Source organism: Sordaria macrospora, chromosome 6 (assembly GCF_033870435.1).
Source record: "Sordaria macrospora chromosome 6, complete sequence".
In the NCBI taxonomy this organism is placed as follows: Eukaryota; Fungi; Ascomycota; class Sordariomycetes; order Sordariales; family Sordariaceae; genus Sordaria; species Sordaria macrospora.
The window spans coordinates 355,135-375,685 of NC_089376.1; the positions used below are offsets into that span (position 1 = coordinate 355,135).

The 20,551-nt window shown below is 53.3% G+C and overlaps 5 protein-coding genes across 5 annotated transcripts; 4 read left to right on the top strand and 1 right to left on the bottom strand.

Annotated features, from left to right (window-relative positions):
• Positions 1-221: 221 nt before the first annotated feature.
• Positions 222-5,807, top strand: SMAC4_09284 (uncharacterized protein; the record flags this gene model as incomplete). Its single annotated transcript, XM_024656003.1, has 1 exon — positions 222-5,807. One exon carries the CDS (start codon positions 222-224, stop codon positions 5,805-5,807), a length of 5,586 nt encoding a protein of 1,861 aa, XP_024510959.1.
• Positions 5,808-8,203: 2,396 nt separating this feature from the next.
• SMAC4_09285 (uncharacterized protein) lies at positions 8,204-9,499 on the top strand (the record flags this gene model as incomplete). Its single annotated transcript, XM_066090930.1, has 1 exon — positions 8,204-9,499. One exon carries the CDS (start codon positions 8,204-8,206, stop codon positions 8,915-8,917), a length of 714 nt encoding a protein of 237 aa, XP_065947386.1. The 3' UTR covers positions 8,918-9,499.
• Positions 9,500-11,183: 1,684 nt separating this feature from the next.
• SMAC4_09286 (uncharacterized protein) lies at positions 11,184-12,957 on the top strand (the record flags this gene model as incomplete). Its single annotated transcript, XM_003343827.2, has 2 exons — positions 11,184-12,007; positions 12,073-12,957. 2 exons carry the CDS (start codon positions 11,184-11,186, stop codon positions 12,890-12,892), a joined length of 1,644 nt encoding a protein of 547 aa, XP_003343875.1. The 3' UTR covers positions 12,893-12,957.
• Positions 12,958-14,480: 1,523 nt separating this feature from the next.
• Positions 14,481-15,440, bottom strand: SMAC4_09287 (uncharacterized protein; the record flags this gene model as incomplete). Its single annotated transcript, XM_003343828.1, has 3 exons — positions 14,481-14,548; positions 14,641-15,020; positions 15,100-15,440. The coding sequence occupies 3 exons, from the start codon at positions 15,438-15,440 to the stop codon at positions 14,481-14,483; spliced, it is 789 nt and encodes a 262-aa protein (XP_003343876.1).
• A 1,514-nt stretch (positions 15,441-16,954) lies between these two features.
• Positions 16,955-19,178, top strand: SMAC4_09288 (uncharacterized protein; the record flags this gene model as incomplete). The annotated part of the gene is made up of 3 exons (XM_003343829.1): positions 16,955-17,253; positions 17,337-17,668; positions 18,223-19,178. The coding sequence occupies 3 exons, from the start codon at positions 16,955-16,957 to the stop codon at positions 19,176-19,178; spliced, it is 1,587 nt and encodes a 528-aa protein (XP_003343877.1).
• Between the last annotated feature and the right edge of the window lie 1,373 nt (positions 19,179-20,551).

Genomic DNA, 20,551 nt, shown 5'->3' on the forward strand with positions numbered 1-20,551 from the left:
CGGTTGGCAACTTTTTGCGATTTGCGGGCAACAGCCATTTTCTCGACATTTCCACGCTGCAGCCAGGCCTTCCCGTAGCCTGATCACGCCCAAACTCGGGCATGAGATAGTTCCAAGTCGTGCGGTTTCTCTGACGTTGTTTTGGTCTCATCAAATGCCCGTTTCGCAGAGATATCCGCCCCCATACCCCCCCGATAGGCGTGGCTGCTGTGACAGTGACCATGACTACTATGATGACCGACTCTGGCACCGCGTCTGAAAATGCGGGAGTTGATTCAACTATTGCAGACAACAACACCCCCGCCATTGTCAACGGCAACGGCAACGGCAACGACAACACCAGCCATAGCCATCATGACAACAATGACGATGACAAGAAGGACTCGAAAAGTACAGGCAACCATACCAAGACCAACGGCAACCATGTTGTCCCGCCCATCGATACCTCCCTTTCTACTCCGACTAAAAACACCACCAACAATGATGCCGGCTTCCTCGACCGCGACCTGTCGCCCCTGTCGTCCATCTCGTCCCCGCTGAGCGAACCCGAGAACTTCGACTTTGATTCCGAACCAATACCCTCGATCCTGTCCCCTCAACATCACCAGGATGCAATGTCGACGACCAGCGATCATACCCGCGACGGAGAGACCCCGGAGCTCGACGAAGATGGACAACCACCTGCCAAGCGACGCCGAGTGCGCGAGACAACACCCGACAGTCACAGTCGCAAACCAAAACTAGAGTCACCGCCATGGAAGAAGTTCGAAGCCGAAGGTCCGACTACAATCATCACCGAAGACGGTCGTCGCAAGTCTGGTCGCGTCAACCCCGTTTTGCTAGGCATAAAATCCAGCGACAAAAAGGTTATACGGAAAGCTATACAAACAAGTCCTGTCAGCAACAAGAGCAGCGCCGCCAGTTCGTCCAGGAAACCAGCGCTAGCAAGCAACAGCAGCAGCAAACATGCCCCCGTGAAGATGGCGCCGCCGCCGCCGCCGAAAGCTCCCGCGCGCAAATCTGCCACGACTCATGATACTAGAACCTCCGCATCCCGATCCCGGCGACGATCTACATCTCCCCGACGTCCTGCTACACCACCGAAACCCGCTGCGGTCGGCACGCGTCGGTCTACGCGCCAAGCCGTTCGAGCTTCCTACGATGATGGCCAGCTCTCTCCCGGTGCCTCACGCGCCACTCCACGTATCAAGCTTAAAGTTCGACCCCCATTGACCGTGATACCACTCGTCCATCCAAGCCAAGCCCATGTCCGTCCGAAGCTCGGTCCCAATTTTGAGGAATACTTTGCGCGCGCGCAAGGAATACCAGTGGAGGAGGGCGGACAGCAGATCCCCGATGAAGGGCCCGAATACACAGACGAGATGGCCCTCCAAGACGCCAAGATCATTCTACGGGTCGAAAAAGAGGTTGAGCCGGGGGGCTTACTCGCCCCAGACAGGTGCTCGGCGTTTGAGCCTGAGGCCGAGGAAGAGCCTCCACGGCAGTGGGCTCATCTCGACCATCTTACAAAGGCGATGACCAACTTCCGCAAGCTGATGTATCGAGAACAGCAGTTGCATGTGCAGGCAGCCAAGCGCATTGCCATTGCATGTGAAGCCGAGTGGAGACGCCGAAACCCCCAGCCCAAAACCGCCGAAGAAATCGAGCTGGAGGAGATCGAAGCATCCAAGGCCAAATGGCGCCAGGTTATCAAGGCCTTTGCTGGGACATGGGAGAATGTTAGGGTCGAGGTCAACAGGCGCCGCTTGGTGGAATGGGAAGCGGAGGAACAGCGCCGTGTCAAGGCCGCCCTGAATCAAGCAGTCAATCTTTCCGAACAAAAGCTACAGCAACGACAAGCGCAGGTTGACGGGGACGAAATCACAGACGAGGACGAGGATGAGGATGACGAGGACCTGGAAAGTGGCATGCCATCAGTGTTGGGCGACGACGAGGAAAGTGACGAGCACTCCGACCGAGGATCCGACGACATGTCCGACGAAGATGGCGAAAATGAAGACGAGGATAACATGTCCTCGTCCGAGGACGACGATGATAAGAAATCAGCTGCCTCTGACGAGGGCTTAACTCAAGAAGAGTTACGCGCTAAATACGCCGACCTGCCGACCTTGGATAAAGCTGGAGAAAACAATGATACAACAAAGGAGGTGGAAATGGTGGATGCTTTGGCTGCTGTCGATGGCAGCGCCGCGAATGGCGACGATACAAGTGATGAATCGGTAGACATGGACGACGATCTTGGATCTAGTGAGGAGGAGTCAGATGAAGATGAAGAGGATGGGGATGACGAGGAAGAGGAAGAGTCTGACGATGAGCCTGCTGGCTTGCTGGGGTTGTTCTTTGGAAAGTCAGAGTTGAAAAAGTTGAAAGAGGAGGCTGTGACTGAGGAGCCGTCGGCTGAAACCGCTGGGGATGTGAAAATGGTCGATGCTCCTCCTGTTGTTGCTGCGGAGCCCCAAGTTAACGGCCATACGGAGGAGCCACTGAAAACTAATGGCATCCATACTAATGAGCAGCGGGAAATATCTCGAACCGAGGATGCGGACGAGGAAGTGTCGTTACTGGAGATACCCACAGCAAACAACAAAGCAACAGAAAGTACTCAGACCACTACAGAGCCGGGCAGTGGAGTGGGAAAGAAGGAACCCTTTGTCAATGGTGTGCCTTTGAAGCAGCCTAATGGGATTGTACAATCCGAGAGCCATGCACTCCCATCGAAAGAGTCAGTTGAAGGAGCCGAAGACATAACGATGGACGATGCTCCACCAGCAGACAGCCTACAAAAGGATACTGTCTCGGCGCCGTTAATAGAGGCACCACCACCTAACCCGCGACATGATAGCCAGGAAACAGTGGCGGCTACTGACATGCAAAGCCAATCACAAACCCAATCACCAAAAACAGCTGATACCAAGCCCACAGACGTCGACACTCCCCACTCAGAAGAGCTGGCCGTCAGTGTGCAGAAACCCGACAGCAGACAACCCTCGCCTCAACCGACAACCCCAACAGTCAAGACCGAGATTCCGTTTCTCCTGCGTGGAACACTGCGTGAGTATCAGCATCATGGTCTGGACTGGCTTGCCGGGCTTTATGCCAATAACACCAATGGTATTCTGGCCGACGAAATGGGTCTAGGAAAGACTATCCAGACCATTGCATTGCTTGCGCACCTAGCATGCCATCACGAAGTCTGGGGACCACATCTGGTTATCGTGCCTACCAGTGTTATGCTCAACTGGGAGATGGAGTTCAAGAAATGGTGTCCCGGATTCAAGATCCTTACTTACTACGGCAACCAGGAAGAACGCAAGAGGAAACGCCAGGGATGGAACAACGACGATGTCTGGAACGTCTGCATTACCTCATATCAGATGGTCCTTCAGGATCAACAGGTGTTCAGGCGAAGACGCTGGCATTACATGATCCTCGATGAGGCCCATAACATCAAAAATTTCAAGTCGCAGCGCTGGCAAACACTACTCGGTTTCAACACCCAGGCTCGTTTGCTCTTGACAGGTACACCATTGCAAAACAACCTGACCGAATTGTGGTCGCTTCTCTACTTCCTAGCGCCACCAGAGAACGGCGAAGGCGGGTTCGTTGACCTCACCGAATTCCATAACTGGTTCGCTAGGCCCGAATCCCAGATCTTGGAAAGCGGTCGTGAGCAGCTGGACGATGAGGCGCGTGCCATCATTGCCAAGTTGCACAAGGTCCTTCGACCCTACCTTCTCCGTCGTCTCAAGGCGGATGTCGAGAAACAAATGCCGGCGAAGGTTGAACATGTCGAATTCTGTCGCCTTTCCAAACGTCAGCGAGAGTTGTACGATGGGTTCCTCTCCCGTTCTGATACCCGCGAGACCCTGCAGTCCGGCAACTACATGTCTATTATCAACTGTTTGATGCAGCTCCGAAAGGTCTGCAACCATCCCGACCTCTTCGTGGACCGGCCCATCATGACTTCGTTTCGCATGTCGCGGTCTGTGCCGGCCGACTACGAGTGGAAAGAGAAGTTCATCCGGAACAGGCTATTGGTTACGAAGCCCATGACTACTGTCAACTTGAGCTTCCTTAACATGATCCCGACCGAATACGAGGACTTGTCCAAGACACACACCGAGCGCATCGCGCAGCTCAGCTCCCATCGCATTCTGCTCGACCTGAGGGAGGCACAAAAGGTGCGCGCCAACAACGCCTACACAGCGCTGGATCCTGCTTCTGTCAAGTCCAACCTTGTGTATCTTGAAAGTGCCGCCAGATGGGGTCGCTTCGAAGAGCTGCAACACTGTGTCTACATTAACGCCCTTCGTCGCCAACAACGGCCCATCTATGGCAAGCGCTTGACTGAGTTCCTAACTCTTGACACCCATCTCCGACCATACAAGCCCCGACCCAGAGTCCCAGCTAAGATCATGTCTTGGTTCGAAGAAGATTCCTTCCTGTTACACAACGCCATTCCGACCCTCCAGCAACGCGCCGAATCCATGGAAATGACCATCACCAAATTCGCATGCGTTACACCAGCTGTCGTCACCGGTCCCGAGATGAACCGCTTCCTCCTCGGCGAGCGTGGCATCCAACTCTTCGAAGATCTGGACCTCAAGCTCTCGGCCCCCGTCAAATACGCTCCCTACATGCCACCCCAACCCCCACCAGACCCGTGGCATGAAGCCCGTATGCGCCTGACGATCCAATTCCCCGACAAGCGTCTCCTCCAGTACGACTGTGGCAAGCTCCAAGCGCTCGACAAGCTCCTCCGCAAACTCCAAGCCGGCGGCCACCGCGCCCTGATCTTCACGCAAATGACCAAAGTCCTCGACATCCTCGAGCAATTCCTCAACATCCACGGACACAAGTACCTGCGTCTCGACGGCGCCACCAAGGTCGAACAGCGGCAGATCCTCACCGACAGATTCAACCACGACCCGCGCATCCTCTGCTTCATCCTGTCCACCCGCTCCGGCGGCCTGGGCATCAACCTCACGGGCGCCGACACCGTCATCTTCTACGACCAGGACTGGAATCCAGCCATGGACAAGCAATGCCAAGATCGCTGTCATCGCATCGGTCAAACCCGCGATGTGCACATCTACAGACTGGTATCGGAACACACCATCGAAGCGAACATCCTCCGAAAAGCTAGTCAGAAACAGATGCTCGACGACGTGGTTATCCAGGAGGGAGAGTTTACTACTGATTACTTCAACCGACTTTCAGTCCGCGACGTGCTAGGGTCAAATGGGGAGGTGATAGCCAGCAACGAGGACGACGTAGCTGCCAATCTGGCTATGGATCGCGTGCTGGGCGGTCCATCTACCGCCGCAGGGCCAGGAGATGATGGTGCAGCTGACGGCGCCGCCGTCCATCAACCTCCAGTTCGTAACGTAGGCAAAGTCCTCGAACTAGCTGAAGACAGGGAAGATGTCGATGCTGCGAAGGCGGCTGAGAAGGAAATCATGCAGGATGAAGCGGACTTTGGGGATACCTGTTCTACGAGGCCGGGAACACCGGGTGATACACTTGCTGATCTTGAAGGGTTGAATGGTGAAGCGGGGACAGGAACAGTAGGGGTGGAAGGAGGGAATGGGGAAGGGGAACAGGAGAAGGTGGTGGAGTATAACGCCTGGGGAGAACGGATTAGGAATATTGATGAGTATATGCTTGCTACTATGGCCAAAGCACTGGAGGGCACGCCGTTGGAGTTGCCGAGGGATCGGAGTAAGAAGGGGAGGGATAGGAATCGGAATCGGAATCGGAAGGGGAAGGATACGCGGAAGCGGTGATTGTGGGTGGGTGGTGTATGATAGAAGAAGGACGAGGGGGAGATGGAGGTATTTTGGATTGAGGTGAGCTGGGGTTGAGGTGGTGGTGAATAAAGTGCATGCATGCAGAGTTGTTTTCAGTCTTATATTCGAGCGAGTTTAGTTGCTCTTGGTGTTGTTGCCGTGGGAGAAGAAAGGTGTGTAAACAGGGAAATGGTTGAGCAGCGGTAGTTGTAGAATGATAGGGAGAAGAAGTGTATTATACTAGAACATCATACCATACCATACCTTACCTCTACTTTACTCTTTGGCAGGTACAGGAGAATGAAGGATCATGGTAGTATCAGATCTGGCGCGTAGATGGTGTTCATTCTCCCGGTGCAGCTTTTGAGGTCCTCCGATGTCGCCAACAAAGGTTTGTGGTGTCACAGGGTTGCCTATATTGGCTATATACTGTGGGTTTTTCCTTTGAAATCTACTTGAAAGAGTAATTAGTAGGTAGCCTTCACTTCTTGAGTTCCTGCTTCTCAGTTGCTTCTTAAGCTAGACGTGCACCGACCTTGAGACTCAACTGTCAAAGTCGGCCTGAGTGAGCACCCAACGTCGATGTCTTCGTTGTCCAGACGACGGAGAGAAGGAGTCTATCCATCCATCCACTCTGCCACGTGATGTTTGGAGAGCAACGTGAAAAATGCAAAAAGAATTGAAGAAAAAAAAATACAAGGCCCGTACCGGATTCGAACCGGTAGCTTCTATACTGTGAGCGAGGAAGGAAACGCGATCCAACAAGCGGATAGGATTAGTGTTGACTGTTACACCAACGGACTATATAGCAGGTAGGCAGGATTGGGGGATTATAAACCTTGCGGTAGGAATTCGGATTTTGGGGTTCGGAGTTGGGATGACATGAGATGAGATGAGATGCAGGTGAGAACGGGAGGTGAGGACGGTGAGGACGGTGAGGACGGTGAGGACGGTGAGGACGGGCAACCTGCTCGAGACCTGGAAGCTGGAGCGATCGCGAGGTGGGGCTGGTCAACAGTGAAGGAAGTGGGGTGTTAGTGCACTATTGCTTGGCCGGTGAGGGTATGAGTGAGTATGATAGTGCCGCATTTCTTTCCTCTGTGCTTGTTATCGATAAGGTCAGCTGGGCCATGAGCAGTTATTTGCGAGCGCGGTGCCTCTTTCCACGTTCCGCTTCAGTTTCCCCTTCTTCTCACTTTTCACGACTTGTCGCATTTTCTTTTCATCAGGTGTCTTGAGCGCGAAACTTGTTATTGACAATACCATCGCCGAGCCGTTCCGATGCATCATTACATTTCGCAGCCTTATCCAACCCATCGCGGAAACCGACAGGGACAGAGGGCTCCCGGCCTCCACCTCACAGGACCGACCAACAATCCGACCATTCAGCCAAGGGGGCAGTGCCTCCCTTTTTCTTTTCAAGCCTTTTGTCATCGCGGCTGACACGGGGTCTTTACTGTTAATGCAGTGGGTGAGACAACCCATAAGGCTGCATCCGCTGCATGACGGGAGACGATGCTTGTCATTTCCGCCCGGTCGGCCCCATGGGTCGCATTCCATGACCACCTTGGTCACTTTGCCAATCATCTGTCACGACTTACACGACGCCAGGCTTCTATTTGGCGGCCCCTTTTTTAGAGGCGAATGAGGCTGAACAACTTTGTTGGGATGGGGGCCGATATTTGGAGTCCTTCGGGGTGTAGGTGTGTGTGGGTGTGGGACGTATCGGGTGACAGGCACACACGCCCACGAGCCCACGGATTGGCTCACTTGACCTTGTCTAGCCACCACGGGCCACACAACGACCGACTTGCACACAGGTTCGAAAATAGCAACAATGTTCTCCCTGATACACTGTACATGACCTTTTCGCTTTTCCAACCTTGAAGGCGGCTTTTTTGTGTTCTTTTGCTGTCGCACCGCGCCAAACGCGGCTCTTTTGGCTGTACCCTTCCGAATGTTTGTCCCTTGTTTCGCAGACAACCCAGGCTGAAGTTCTGGAGCTAATTTCCCGCCCGACCGCCTATCTGGTACTACTAACATGGGGACGCGCAAACCAAACTGGTGGTTGCACCGGGGATGACTAGACGGTGAAGGATGGGACGGATGCGCTTAATTCAAGCAGGATGGATGTCAGTTTCGGTGAGGAAGGGTGGGTGTCTAGTGTCAGGACATACCCGGAGAGGGCTTAGTTAGGTTGTCAGGTCGTCAGCCGCTCGTTTTGACTTCGCCAGGCTTAGGCTTGCTGGCCAGATGAGTGCCCTGATGTTTTCCTCGTACAACCGTACGGCCTTGCCTACGCTACGGGGGCAAGGAATTTTTTTTGGAAGTTGGCGGCGGCCTCATGACCTTTTGGATGACTCTGAAATCAAGTCTGAGGAGGTCATGACCGGATGGCAGGTCAAAAGACTTTTGCGCAAAGAAGGAGGTGGGATATAAAGTTGTTGTTGTTTTCATCTGATCTGTTGTGTTTCTGTTTCTTTTTTTTCCCGGACCAGTTTTCACAAGTCAAACGTTCAACTGCAGAATCAGCAAAGCTCAACCAACACACATACACGCACAACAGACAACATAGAACAGACAACACACCAACAACACTCACTTGCACGAACGAACGACAAATTGACAAACATAACCATCCGCAACACCAACAACAACACCTTTCCCAACAGAACCGCAACAGCAGCACCAAGCCCAAGCCCAAGCAAGCAATGGCCCGCTGGTACTCCACAGACTATTGCACCCTCTGCTGCCGGCACATCCCCACTTACTCATGGTACTACCACTCCTACACCTGCCGTCGGAGCACCGTCACCACCACCACCGGCACCAGCAGCAGCAACAACAGCAGGCGGCGCTCACACTCGCGCCACCGCGAGCGAGAGTACGAGTACGAGACCACCGTCCGACGCACGCGAAGCCGAAGCCGGCACAGGTCTACCTCCTACTACTATTACCTTCCGTGGAGACATCATCGCCCGGCTCCCGAGCCCGTCGTGAGGTGCCCTACTCCTGCTCCGTTGCCGGAACCACCTTGCCGGAGAGGGAGCGAGGATAGGGATAAGGGGTGGAGGAGGAGGACGGTTGATATCTATATTGAGCACTGAGTCTCGAGTGCTCGGTGCTGAGGGTTGGATAAGGGGGATAAGAGGGGATAAGAGGGGATAAGAGGGGATAAGAGGGGATAAGAGGGGATACGACAAACATACACGCACACTCACAGACAAACACACGCTCTTTTCGATTATCAAATCGCTTCGCCTCTCTTTGCGGACCCTTCTTCTGCCGGACAAACGGTCATTCGATAACGACTCGTTTAATCCGACCACATTTACACTCCTTGATAACCGGCAACCGGGCCCTTCATCATTGGCCTGGATACCTCTACCTCTCTTTTGTTAAACAACTCAGACACACAACACAACAGCATGCACCTTCTTGCTTCTCTCTCTTTTCTTTTGTTCATGTGGGGCGTTGGCGTTTTGACGGAACCGGATACTGAAGAGACATACCAGACTGAATGACTGCCCATGATATGGTGGGATTCATTGCTTGGAACTAGATAGATGGAGTGTTGAACAGATTGCCATGGTCGGTTGATGATTGGGAATCACGGGATAGGAAGGGATGCATGTATGATTGACACCGAGATTGTTTCAGGCAGCGGTAGGGAATGGAATGAAACCAGATTGAAATTGAAGGTCTTCAGTAGCTTATCTGCTATTATAAGTGAGCGATGGATTTGGCGACAGTTGGTTGAGCGGATATGACAGAGTGTCTCCGGTCCTTTTCTTTTCTTCCTGCCCATCGCAACCGTTGTCAAATGCACTGGGTTAGGGTTATGGGTGATGCTCGCAGCATGATCACGACTCCAATCCGGGCCTTGGGGCGTCGCGGAAAACCCCCCTCGTGATCTGCCGTCATCCAACCTGCCGATGCCCGATATCATTTTGTCGTTATCGCTGTCATTTGATCCCGTCCCATCCCAACTCCCAACGAGCCGCCTCTGCGTTGGTCTTTGTGTTCATTCCATTGTTCAGTCTCAGCAATATAAATGTCAGCTTGTGTGGTTTTTCTCAGGACTTTCACCCGTTCGAATCGATGGCCCTTGGCTACAGCGGACCAACGACCCGCTCCAACGGCCCGCTCCGCAAAAACTCCGTTTGAACTTTGACGAACCAACAGCCTTTGTCGCGGTCACTATATCATCTCCATGGCAATCAACAACCGATGCCTTCATCAATGCTTCTTCCTGTTTATCTTCCAATATTTTTTTCGATTGCAAATCGTCGCCGTCAAAATATCGAAGCAATTCAACGGCATCAACAGCCGGCCTAAACGGCAAAAACTAGACCGAAGCAGTCTAGTCCCAATCGAGAAGGTTGTAACTGGGGAAAAATAGTGCCGAGGCGAGGTGACCAATCGCTTGGCGACCTTTGACGGCCCCGCCCATACCGTCCACTGTCTGCCTGCTAGATCGCCCAGCACATCGCCCAGCACGGAAGGAAGATTTTGACCTTTGGGGCGTCGCTGCCGTGTACCGCTGCAGGAGGGACGACGAGCCATGCGGTTTCGTTGCACTGCATTTTTTGACGTCTTGTCAAAATGCTTGAGAAGGTATCGTGAGAGATGCTCGAGAAGAACGTTAAAAGAAGGTTTGTAGTCAAGGGGATGTATACTACGGAAACAAAACAACATCAATAATACGATGAACACCAGCAGGGGCAGGCAAGCCAGCAAGGTTCCCCCATCGTCGCGGGGGACCCCGGCCGGATGCTTAATTCAACTTGGCAGGTCGCTCTCCCCCTGGTTCCGATGACAGTCCCCGGCTCAAGTCCGGGCAATCAACCGTCAAGATGCGGAAGGTGGATGTGAACCTTGCTCTTATCTTCCCGCGGAACACCACCACGACACTTTAATTTTCATTGCTCACAAATCAACCGCAGAGGGCTTCATTGGCCCATCGGTTCGGTTACATCCATGGCCACCAATGGCACCCAAAGTGAACAAAAGTTCGGTACGCTAGAATGCCGTCAGGGCACGGCGGCCGGGAAGGCGAACTGCAGCCAGAAGGCACAACCAGGAACGACAACTCGTGTTCCGAACAGCTCCTTCCATCTTCGGAGAATTTAAAGTTGTGCCAAGTGGATACAAATGATGCATCACTGGACGGAAATGTTTGCGCGCCAATGTTGAACCATGTTGGCGATTGAGTCTGCAAGATCCGGTTCGCATATAAACAGGCCGTTGGTCTCATCATGAACCGGGCCGGCCTACCCCCCATTCACCCTCTCTGCACCCTCTCCCCCATCCTCCCACCCGTTCTTGCCCTCACCTCTCGCTTCCCGCAAGTGAGGCAAGGCAACCGGCAACATGAGGTTTTTCTCCGCCGCCACCGCTCTTCTGGCGGCTGCTTCCACCGCCCACGCCGCCTTCTTCAAGACCGTCGGCATGGAAATCGGTCCCATCGACGACCAGATAGAAACCCTCAACAAGCGCGCCGAAGTCGAGGGCACTTCCGGCTACGGCACCTTCGACCAGCTGATTGACCACGACACCCCCGAGCTCGGCACCTTCAAGCAGCGCTTCTGGTATGGCTTCCAGCACTGGAAGGGCCCCGGCTCGCCCATCATCCTCGTCAACCCCGGCGAGCAGGCCGCCGATGGCTTCAACAAGTCTTACCTCACCGACCAGCGTCTGGCCGGCTGGATGGCCAAGGACATTGGCGCCGCCGTGGTGATCATGGAGCACAGGTACTGGGGCGAGTCCAGCCCTTACGACCAGTTGACAGTGAATAATCTGCAGTATTTGACGCTGGAAAATTCGTTGAAGGACATCAACTACTTTGCCGAGCACATTGAGCTGCCTTTTGACGAGACCAATGGTAGCAAGCCCGCCAACGCTCCCTGGATCTTCACCGGTGGTTCCTACTCGGGCGCCTTGGCCGGTTGGCTGGAGGCTCTGTACCCCGGAACCTTCTGGGCGTACCATGGCACTAGTGGTGTGGTCGAATCCGTTGGACATTTCTGGACCTATTTCGTCCCTGTCCAGGAGGCGACTCCCCAGAACTGCAGCAAGGACTTGAGCGCTGTTATTGACTATGTCGATTCCATCTTGCTGTTTGGTACTAAGAAGGCCAAGCACGACCTCAAGGCCAAGTTCAAGCTGCAGGATTTGACTGATCAGGATTTCGCTTCGTAAGTTCAATGTCTTGTCAATATGTCTGTCAAGCCGGTTGATGTGCTAATGTACCTATTTACAGCGCGATTGAGAGTGGTCCCTGGACCTGGCAATCCACTCAGTTCTACTCGGAGAAGACCACCGGTTACACTCCCTACTACCGCTTCTGCGACTACGTCGAGAACGTCTGGCCCAACTCGACCAACAAGGTCCCTGGCCCTCTCGGTGTTGGCATTAAGAAGGCCCTGGACGGCTACGCCAAGTGGTTCACCGAGGAGTCTCTTCCCGGCAGCTGCGAGTCTATCGGCTACGCCGGATTCGAGGGCACGGACAACGTCCTCTGCTTCCAGAACCAGAACGCCTCCAACCCCATCTTCCACGACCTGTCGGTCGGCAACCCCTACAACCGCCAGTGGAACTGGTTCCTCTGCAACGAGCCCTTTGAGTGGTGGCAAGACGGCGCGCCGCTCGGCCGCCCCTCCATTGTGTCCCGCCTCGTCGACGCCGACTACTGGCGCAAGCAGTGCCCGCTCTGGTTTCCTGTCGAGAAAGGCTCTAAGGTCTCCTACGGCATCAAGCAGGGCAAGCGCGCCCAGGACGTCAACAAGTGGACCGGCGGCTGGAAGCACACCAACGGCACACGCATCATGCAGGCCAACGGCTCGCTCGACCCCTGGAGGGACGCCACCCTGTCGTCTAAGTTCCGACCCGGTGGCCCCTTCAAGGGCAATAAGAATCACCAGGTCCGCGTCATCGAGGGCGGTACTCACTGCTCTGACTTTTATGGTCCCAACTGGAGCGCCAATGAGGGCGTCAAGAAGATTGCCGAGGAGGAGGTTGCCCAGATGGGAGAGTGGGTGAAGGACTTTTATAAGGTCAAGGGCATTACCAAGCCTCAGTAAGCGATGGGGTGATGGAGTTGTTGTACATATGAGGATGAGTGGGAGTATCTGCCTACCTATGATTGAATGCCTTCATGTACATACCTAATGAGAACATGATCGTATATGATATTCTTGAAAGAGAGTCCAGAGACCAATATTTGCAGAGCCGTTGACACCTCCGATGAACCTGGTGTGGGTTTGGGTTTCGGTGAGGGATGCGGGTGAGGCAGACCGAGTAGACGAGGCAGGCGGAAGTGAGGGAACGATGCAGGAGCGGCGTAGACAGGATGCAAGCAGCCGCCCGGTATGTCAGAACAGGGCAACGGCGAGACGCATGCTTTCCGTGCAGTGTGTCTTGTCAACTGCATATTGCACCACGAATAAAAGATGGAAAAGGGAAAGCTAGTGTTTGTTGCACTGGTGGAGATTGAGAAGTTTGGAAGGTGTATCTCATCCCGATGTTTACTTATTTTCTGCAAGTTTCTTTTACCCTTGGCACCTCGTCTCTCCGTCTTCTTTTTTCTGCATTCAACCAACCCGACGGCCCGACGGACAATCAAGCATTTCCCAACCTGGCTTTGCTCAACAACATCCCTCTCAAAATGTTCTCAAAATGTTCTCAAAATGTTCTCAAAATGTTCTCAAAATGTGCTAAAAATGTGCTACCGACACGGTTGAGGAAAAGTCTCCTCAGGCCCTCAGGGCATTTATTGCACGAAGACTTTTTACTTTTTGAACATTTTCTGTCTTTGTATTTGCTTTACTTCCAAAGCTTCAGGATCTGTCGTCAACCCCGCCGGTTGTACACGCATATCGGCATGTTGGCCCGGTCTAACTTCCATGGACGATGTCCACTGTCCACCGTCCACGAAGCACGAAGCACGAAGCACGAAGCACTTGTATGCTCCTTTCTTTACCTGGCCAGGCTGGCATGGGCGGCTAGCTGTTAGTAATGGACCCTGGAAACATCGCGGATTGTAATTATTGGACGAGTCTAACATATGGAGGTGGTAGTAGCGAATGTGTTCCGCGTCACAAGCCTCAACAAAATCACTCCTTCTATCTACCCAAGCATCACCGTGATGTAGTCTGGCAGAACTACCTCTAGCAACCATCCCGTCTCTATGGGCCAAGCGCTCCATTATCCAAGCTGCGAGAAGGAATACACCAGACAACCAACTTGTCAGGAGCTTCCCACGCCACCGTCGATGCCTATGAAAAGCAGACGTGAGCAGATGATTCACCAAGAAAACGAAGAAAGAAGACTCATCATCTGCTGGTGCCAGCACGGATAGAAGCTAGCCAGAAGTGAGCTGCTGTCTGGTTTGCACCCCACATCCCTACAAACGCCTTCGAAACCCCAACCACATCGCACGAAGAGGGGCGCTTCACAGTTCGTCAAGAAAGCGTTTTGCGGAATATCTTACAAAAATCGCCAAAAAAACACATCTCCCTCTTGCGTATCGTCAAAGAAATCTAGCTTGACTCGTACAAAGCCACTCCCGCTCTGTCAACGCTGAGAAGCTCAGTTTTGTATCCAATCGTCACCTTTTTCGATCTGACGAGAAGCAACCACGCCTTCGCTCCACAAGGTTTCATTCAATCTTCACTTCGGCGAAAAGGAATACACCAAGCAGCCCACTTGTCGGAAGCCGCCCACACCACCGTTGTTGCCTATACCATATCAATCAACAGTCGGTCAGCAAATGATTGATAATGGGCGCTGTCGGCCAGCAAGTTGAGACAGGAGCGGAAAAAAGACTTACAATTCCTCCAGTTGTTATAGAACAACTCATAACACCCATCCTTCCCGTCTACGCCTTTTTCCCCCAACGGCCTCCTGGGTTCCTGTTCGGCCACTCCACCCGCAGCCAACACGCACCCCTCTTTCCACTCGACCCTCATCTTCAATGGCATCCCAGATCGTCTCCAAGTGTGCACATCCTCCCACGCCTCGCTGTCCTTTCCCATCTTTTGCGGCATCCTGGTAATATACTTGCCGTTGCATGCAGCCTTGGCCGCCTCCTTGACTGAGACCTCGTTCACGTCACCGTGCTTCGGCCACTGCGACTCGCTGTAGCATTGCTGATTCTGGAGAGCCAGGGGAGTACCGCCGCTATCAGGAGATCCACCGGGAAGAAGGATGCTGTACGCGTAGGTGCCACAGGCAACATCGAGAGAGCCGGAAAGGGCCATGACGTTCTGCTCGCCGCCGGTGTAGCCACAGGGGGGAGTCGGCAATGGCGCGGTAGGCATCGGCGCACCTCATGGGACAGGACGACGAGCTGGAAGGTTTCCACTGTAGGGAAACTCGGTAGTCCCTGTACGTGTCTGGGGTGGTGGGTGGTGTTCTTTTGTTAATCGACGACGAGGAGTCCAGGTCCAAGGACGAGGCGGGCTTCGCGGCCTTGACTTTCTTGAGCAGCGGGATCTGGTTACCCTTCGTGTCGACAATCCAGGAGCGAGAAGACGCGGGTTGCCGCTCGACTTCGGAGCAGAACTGGCCGTGGACGTTGTACTCAGAGCCTGAGAAGATGTTCCAGGGCAGGATGCCCGGCTGGTCCATTTGGCATTCGGGATGGGCGGTGGCGGTGGGGATCACAGGCCTTCCGTTGACTGGTCTGCCAGGGGATGGTGGTGACGGTCTGGATTGAGGTAGTCTGAGTGGCACAGGGCATGACTAGCAAGCCACCGCATTTTGAGAGCGAGAGGTTGGATTGAGGAGACGATGAAACAATGCGTGAAGCTGAAAGTTTGGTGGAGTGTGGTGTTGAGACGATAACGTTTGGCTTGATTGCTGTTGTTTGTCTTGAGCTGCTTTAAGACTTCCTCTAGGCTGGACACGCCACTCTTCTTATATCTTCATGCTGTCGCCGGACGCCATACTTCATCATGTCTCCCCAAACCGACGGCTCCTCACATCTTCAATGGGCACTGAAGCTGAGTTGGGTGACGTTGTTGACCTGATTCTTCACGCCTTGCCGGCGAGACGCTTACATCACGATGGGGCTGATGGGGGCCAGGCAAAGCGTCATCTTGGACAATTGGCGTCTGGTGCCGTGTGTGGAAGTCAATGACGGTTCATCTGTATTGTTGGTTTTATTTTGAGATACCAGCGCGGCTGATCTTTGCTTCATGGCCATTCATGTTGGTGATGAGAAGGTGTTCTATCTTCTGGGTAACGCAAGTTCTGCGGCGTCAGCGAGGTCAGATGGAAGGAGACCTACATACAGCACATCATTCACCAACTCCCTGCCCCCAAATGGAATTGAGACAGTCAAGGCTTCGGCTACAACAGCATTGTGTGACGAACCGTTACAAGCACAGGAGTATATCGCTGGGATGTAGGACAACGGTAGTAGTAGCCAAAAGGTACTGGTTGATTGTGAAAACTATTGCTTGCGGAAGAACCATAATAACGAGGGCCGGGAGGCCTTATATACTGGTCTTCAGCCCCGTCCCGTGGTCCCGTAAACTCGGGACCCCGGGTCCTATCTGATTGGTCAATTCTATCTAGATACATGAGGCTCAACGATTGGATCGTAACACATTGCATGAAACATGAGAGATGAGGTTGCGTCTCGGTTTCAGGGACCCGAAACCTAGGGATCGCCATGGATCGTGATGTCGACGCCACCGAGAAGTTCCACGGAAGGATCTAATGCAGGTGGACGTTGGTCTAAACCGCATGGAAGGCGAATGGGATCGCGATCTTTTCTTCTGGGTTGTCGAATGTAGCAACAGCCGCCGGCCCGGCCTTTGGCGTTGGCGTTCCCGGCCCTCACAAGGCACATGGTACAGCATGCAGGTCTGTCCGTGTGGAACAAGGATATAAACAATGATCGTCGGCCGGTTGGCGTGGTTAAGAGACGACACTTCTCAACTCCCCCCGCCAACTTGAGGTAGCATTCATTCCCACCGCAACCACCTGAGCGCTTGGGGCCACGCAAGGCGATCACCTATTTTGAGCGTCGTGCTTGAAGCTCAGCCTGTGTCGATACAACCTCTCTCCTACTTACCTGACCATCACTTCCTTTCCTTCTCTACCCACGCCGGTTACTCTCCCGCTTCAACAACACAATGAGAATGGCTGCAGAAAGCGACTTCATTACCGCTTGCGAAACCGAAGATGTCGAAGCGGTTACCCGAATACTCGAAAAGGAAGTCGTATCGGACGACCAGCTGCAGAAGGGCCTTTCCAGAGCTGCATGGAGAGGCCGCCCTGCCGTGGCCAACATTCTGCTTTCCAAAGGCGCCATTGTTGACCGGATGAGCTTCTTGGGAAGTGTCAGCCGCGGCGATGTAGCCATGTTTGAGCTCTTTGTCAAGTACGGTTTTGACATCAACACGACTGAGTTTGAGGATGGTACAGCACTTCGGTAGGGTGTTCCCCTGCCCCCGCATTCGTTACATTTGCCTTTTACAGCACGGCGAGAAGATACTGACAAACCATTGGGACCAGGTTGTCCGTCGGCAATGAGAAAATTATGCGCTGGTTCCTCGCCCACGGTGCAGACCCCAATCTTGCTTATGATCGGGCCCCCTCCGCCCTCCTCACGGCTGTGGTCGATGAGGAGGGTGGTGATGCCGTTCGTATCTTTTTGGAACATGGCGTGGCGTTGGAGCCCCCCAACATCAATCATTTGGTCATCGATGCCAATGCTGGTAGGTCAGATCGTGCATGCGTGGACATGGTGAAGCAACTGGTCCGGGCTGGGGCCTACATCAACCACATTGATCCCAAAAAACAGGGCACCGCTGCACTTTGCCGCATGGCACAACAGAGGCGACATTGTGGAAGCACTTATCGAGTTGGGAGCCGATCCTGACATAGTGTTCATGGGCCGTACGGCAGCAGATGTGGCCAAGGAGGAGGGTCAAAGGTTCAAGCCCTTCCTGGAGATTTACGAGTTTCTGAAGGACAAGACAAATGTTATATCGGAGTAGTAGGTTGAGGGACCTGAGTATGACAGCGGCTATGATGGGTGAAGCGATCAGTTTCCTTCCTCTATCTCTTATGGATGGTGCATAAAATACCCGACCGTTTCCCAATTTTTCAACTCAGAGAGAGCATAATCCTCCACACTCATCATTGTATCCTGTTTCAACTGTTTTTTTGGCAATTCAATCTATCTTCTTGCGCCTTCTACCCTCACTGCCTTTCTCACTGCCAGCTCACGCACACGAGCCCACAGAATGAAGACATTCTCGGTGCCTCCTGCTACGCGGAGCATCTTGGTGCTTATTGCGTTCCTTATTGGCGTCAGTACGCTTCTGTCCTTCTCAGGTATGTCGAGGTTTTGAAAGGCGGCCACCCGAAGGGGAAAACATGATTGGTACTAACTGAGCTTCAGGAAATGACGCCGGCAGCCAGAGTCATTTATCACTCAGAAAATCTCCCAAGTTCCGCGAGCATCTAGCACACCGTCCCTTGAAGAAGCAAGATGAATGTGAGGTCTCAGAGCAAGGCGAATGGACCTGTGACTCTTGCGGTCCCCCAGTGGTCTTTACCGCAGCTGACTCTCTTGCTGCGCGAGAAGGGTACTACATCCAAGCCCAAGCTCACAATGCCTCGGCTCTTCATCTGACCGAGCGCACAATTACCGAACCGGCCCCGGGTGAAGAGAATGATTTCATGGTCAATGAGATTCCAGAGGCAACACAAATGGTATGGGAAGTTCCCGAGGGCACCGACGTGAACACGGCTAATTTCACTCGTTTTGATGCAAAGAATCCCATCAGCGTGGGCACGAGCCATCTCTGCGGATGTACCTCCATGGTTATCATCAGCCAACGCGGTGTCTACGCCTCGCATTACTGGGAGAACATCGCATTCGTCCCCGACAAGGCCTTTCGCCTGACGCATGAGGAGACAGACGATGAGGTGTTTGAGCGGACCATCATAGACCCCATCAAGAACGGCAAAAATCTGCGCACAAGAGTCGAACAGCACAAGCTGGACGCGAGCAAGATTGGAAACCAAGAGTCCGACAACATCAGAGCGTTTCTGGTGCGTCCTAACAAAGCTTACAGAAACGATCTGATGGGTGACTATGAGCAGAAGTGGGCGTGCATCAGGAACACGGTGGGAGGAATCATCAGCTTGTTGGACCCGAACACCGAAGGGGGAAGGTCGAGATGGCAGGAGGTCACGTATGGTCGCCTTTCGAGTAAAAGCCGCTTGCTCAACACAAAAGCGAACGGAAAGGTTCTGGTCAAGTATGACCCCAATCATGAGGGGAAGAAGAAGGTTGTTTTGTGGGTGGAGACGAACAAGGTTTATGAGTATGAATGGGACTACTAGAGTCAGGTAGGGAGGTAGCCATAGTCTTTGGATACGGACAATGGAGGTATGCGGGTAGAAACGGATGGATAGGTAAATTGGGACAGAGCGGGGGCAATGGGAATTGGAGAGAGCAGGAAGATAATGTGTCAGTCGATTAAACTGGGTGATGTGATGGCGGCTTAGTTAGGCTTACATATAAGAACTTTTTTGACATTCGAGTTCCTAGACTAGAGGTAGTTGTCAGTCTAGTAATCGTAATCCGCAAAACTACCTTTGACTCCTCCAGCTTGGGACAATAAATGTATTGCTCCACCGCTGGTCCTTTCTCCCCGCTCATCTTCGCCCTTGTCCAGCTCGTCCAGGTACCAGCAGCAAAGGTTTCTCCACAAAATCATCAACCTACACACAAACCCGGCAAACATAGGTACCTACCGTATCTAGACCCCGTCAGACCTTTAAGAACGTTTTCGTCATACCGCTCACAGCAGCTAGATTATCCATACATTATACGGCGTTAACCTTTCCCTTACATATTCAACGACAATAGGATTCTTTTGCGGAAACACGGAACGTTATAGCGTAGTGGTGAAATGCGTCGCCGTGACAGCTCTCGCTCCCGCTCTCCTCCTCCCGCAAGGCCTCCTCCCGTCTCCTTGCACGGTGAACTAGCCTGTCCAAGTCCACCGTAACCCTCTCAATGTCGTGGTCATGGCCAACCTCCACCCCTTTACTCTGTAAAAACCCCGTAAGGTTGTCAGCGGCGCCACCGCCGTCAGTGTGCTGTTGCCAGAGTGTCTGTCGCCAGGCCTTTCTCGTGCAAGTCCATGAAAAGAAGTGCGAGGTCTGGATCCTAGTGATGAAGCGCTGCCAGTAAATTCCAATAGCAAGGGAGAGATTCTCCCGCGTAGCCGCTTCGCCCGTGACGGGGGAAACTGCATATGCCTTCCTGCAGTAGAAAGGGTGAAAGGGGGTCTTCCAGCTGCCACAATAGCATGTTAGCAGGGCGTCCTCATGCTCGAAACGCTCGTGGTAGTCCTTGAAATCACCATGGCCAGACCTGGCCGCGAGGACGTGGTGTAAAGACCGTCTATCCAACTCTTTTAATTCTTCGTTAGGCTTGATAGAAGCCCTCAGCCGGTAGTCTGCGTAAGAGTCTGGCTTGTTGGTGGCCCACCATGCCTTGAAATCCGTACACGCCTCCCTCTTAGCAAGCCGCCTTGAGTGCGCAAGGGTAGCCAAGCCTTCATCGGGTACCTCTCCTCCTTCGGCGCCCGCCTTAGCGAGCTCGTCAGCAATCTTGTTGCCCGTGATGCCCTGGTGGCCAGGAACCCAGCGGACGCCCACCAGATGTTGTAGGAGGAAGATGTAGAGGAAGGAAGAGGATATCACAG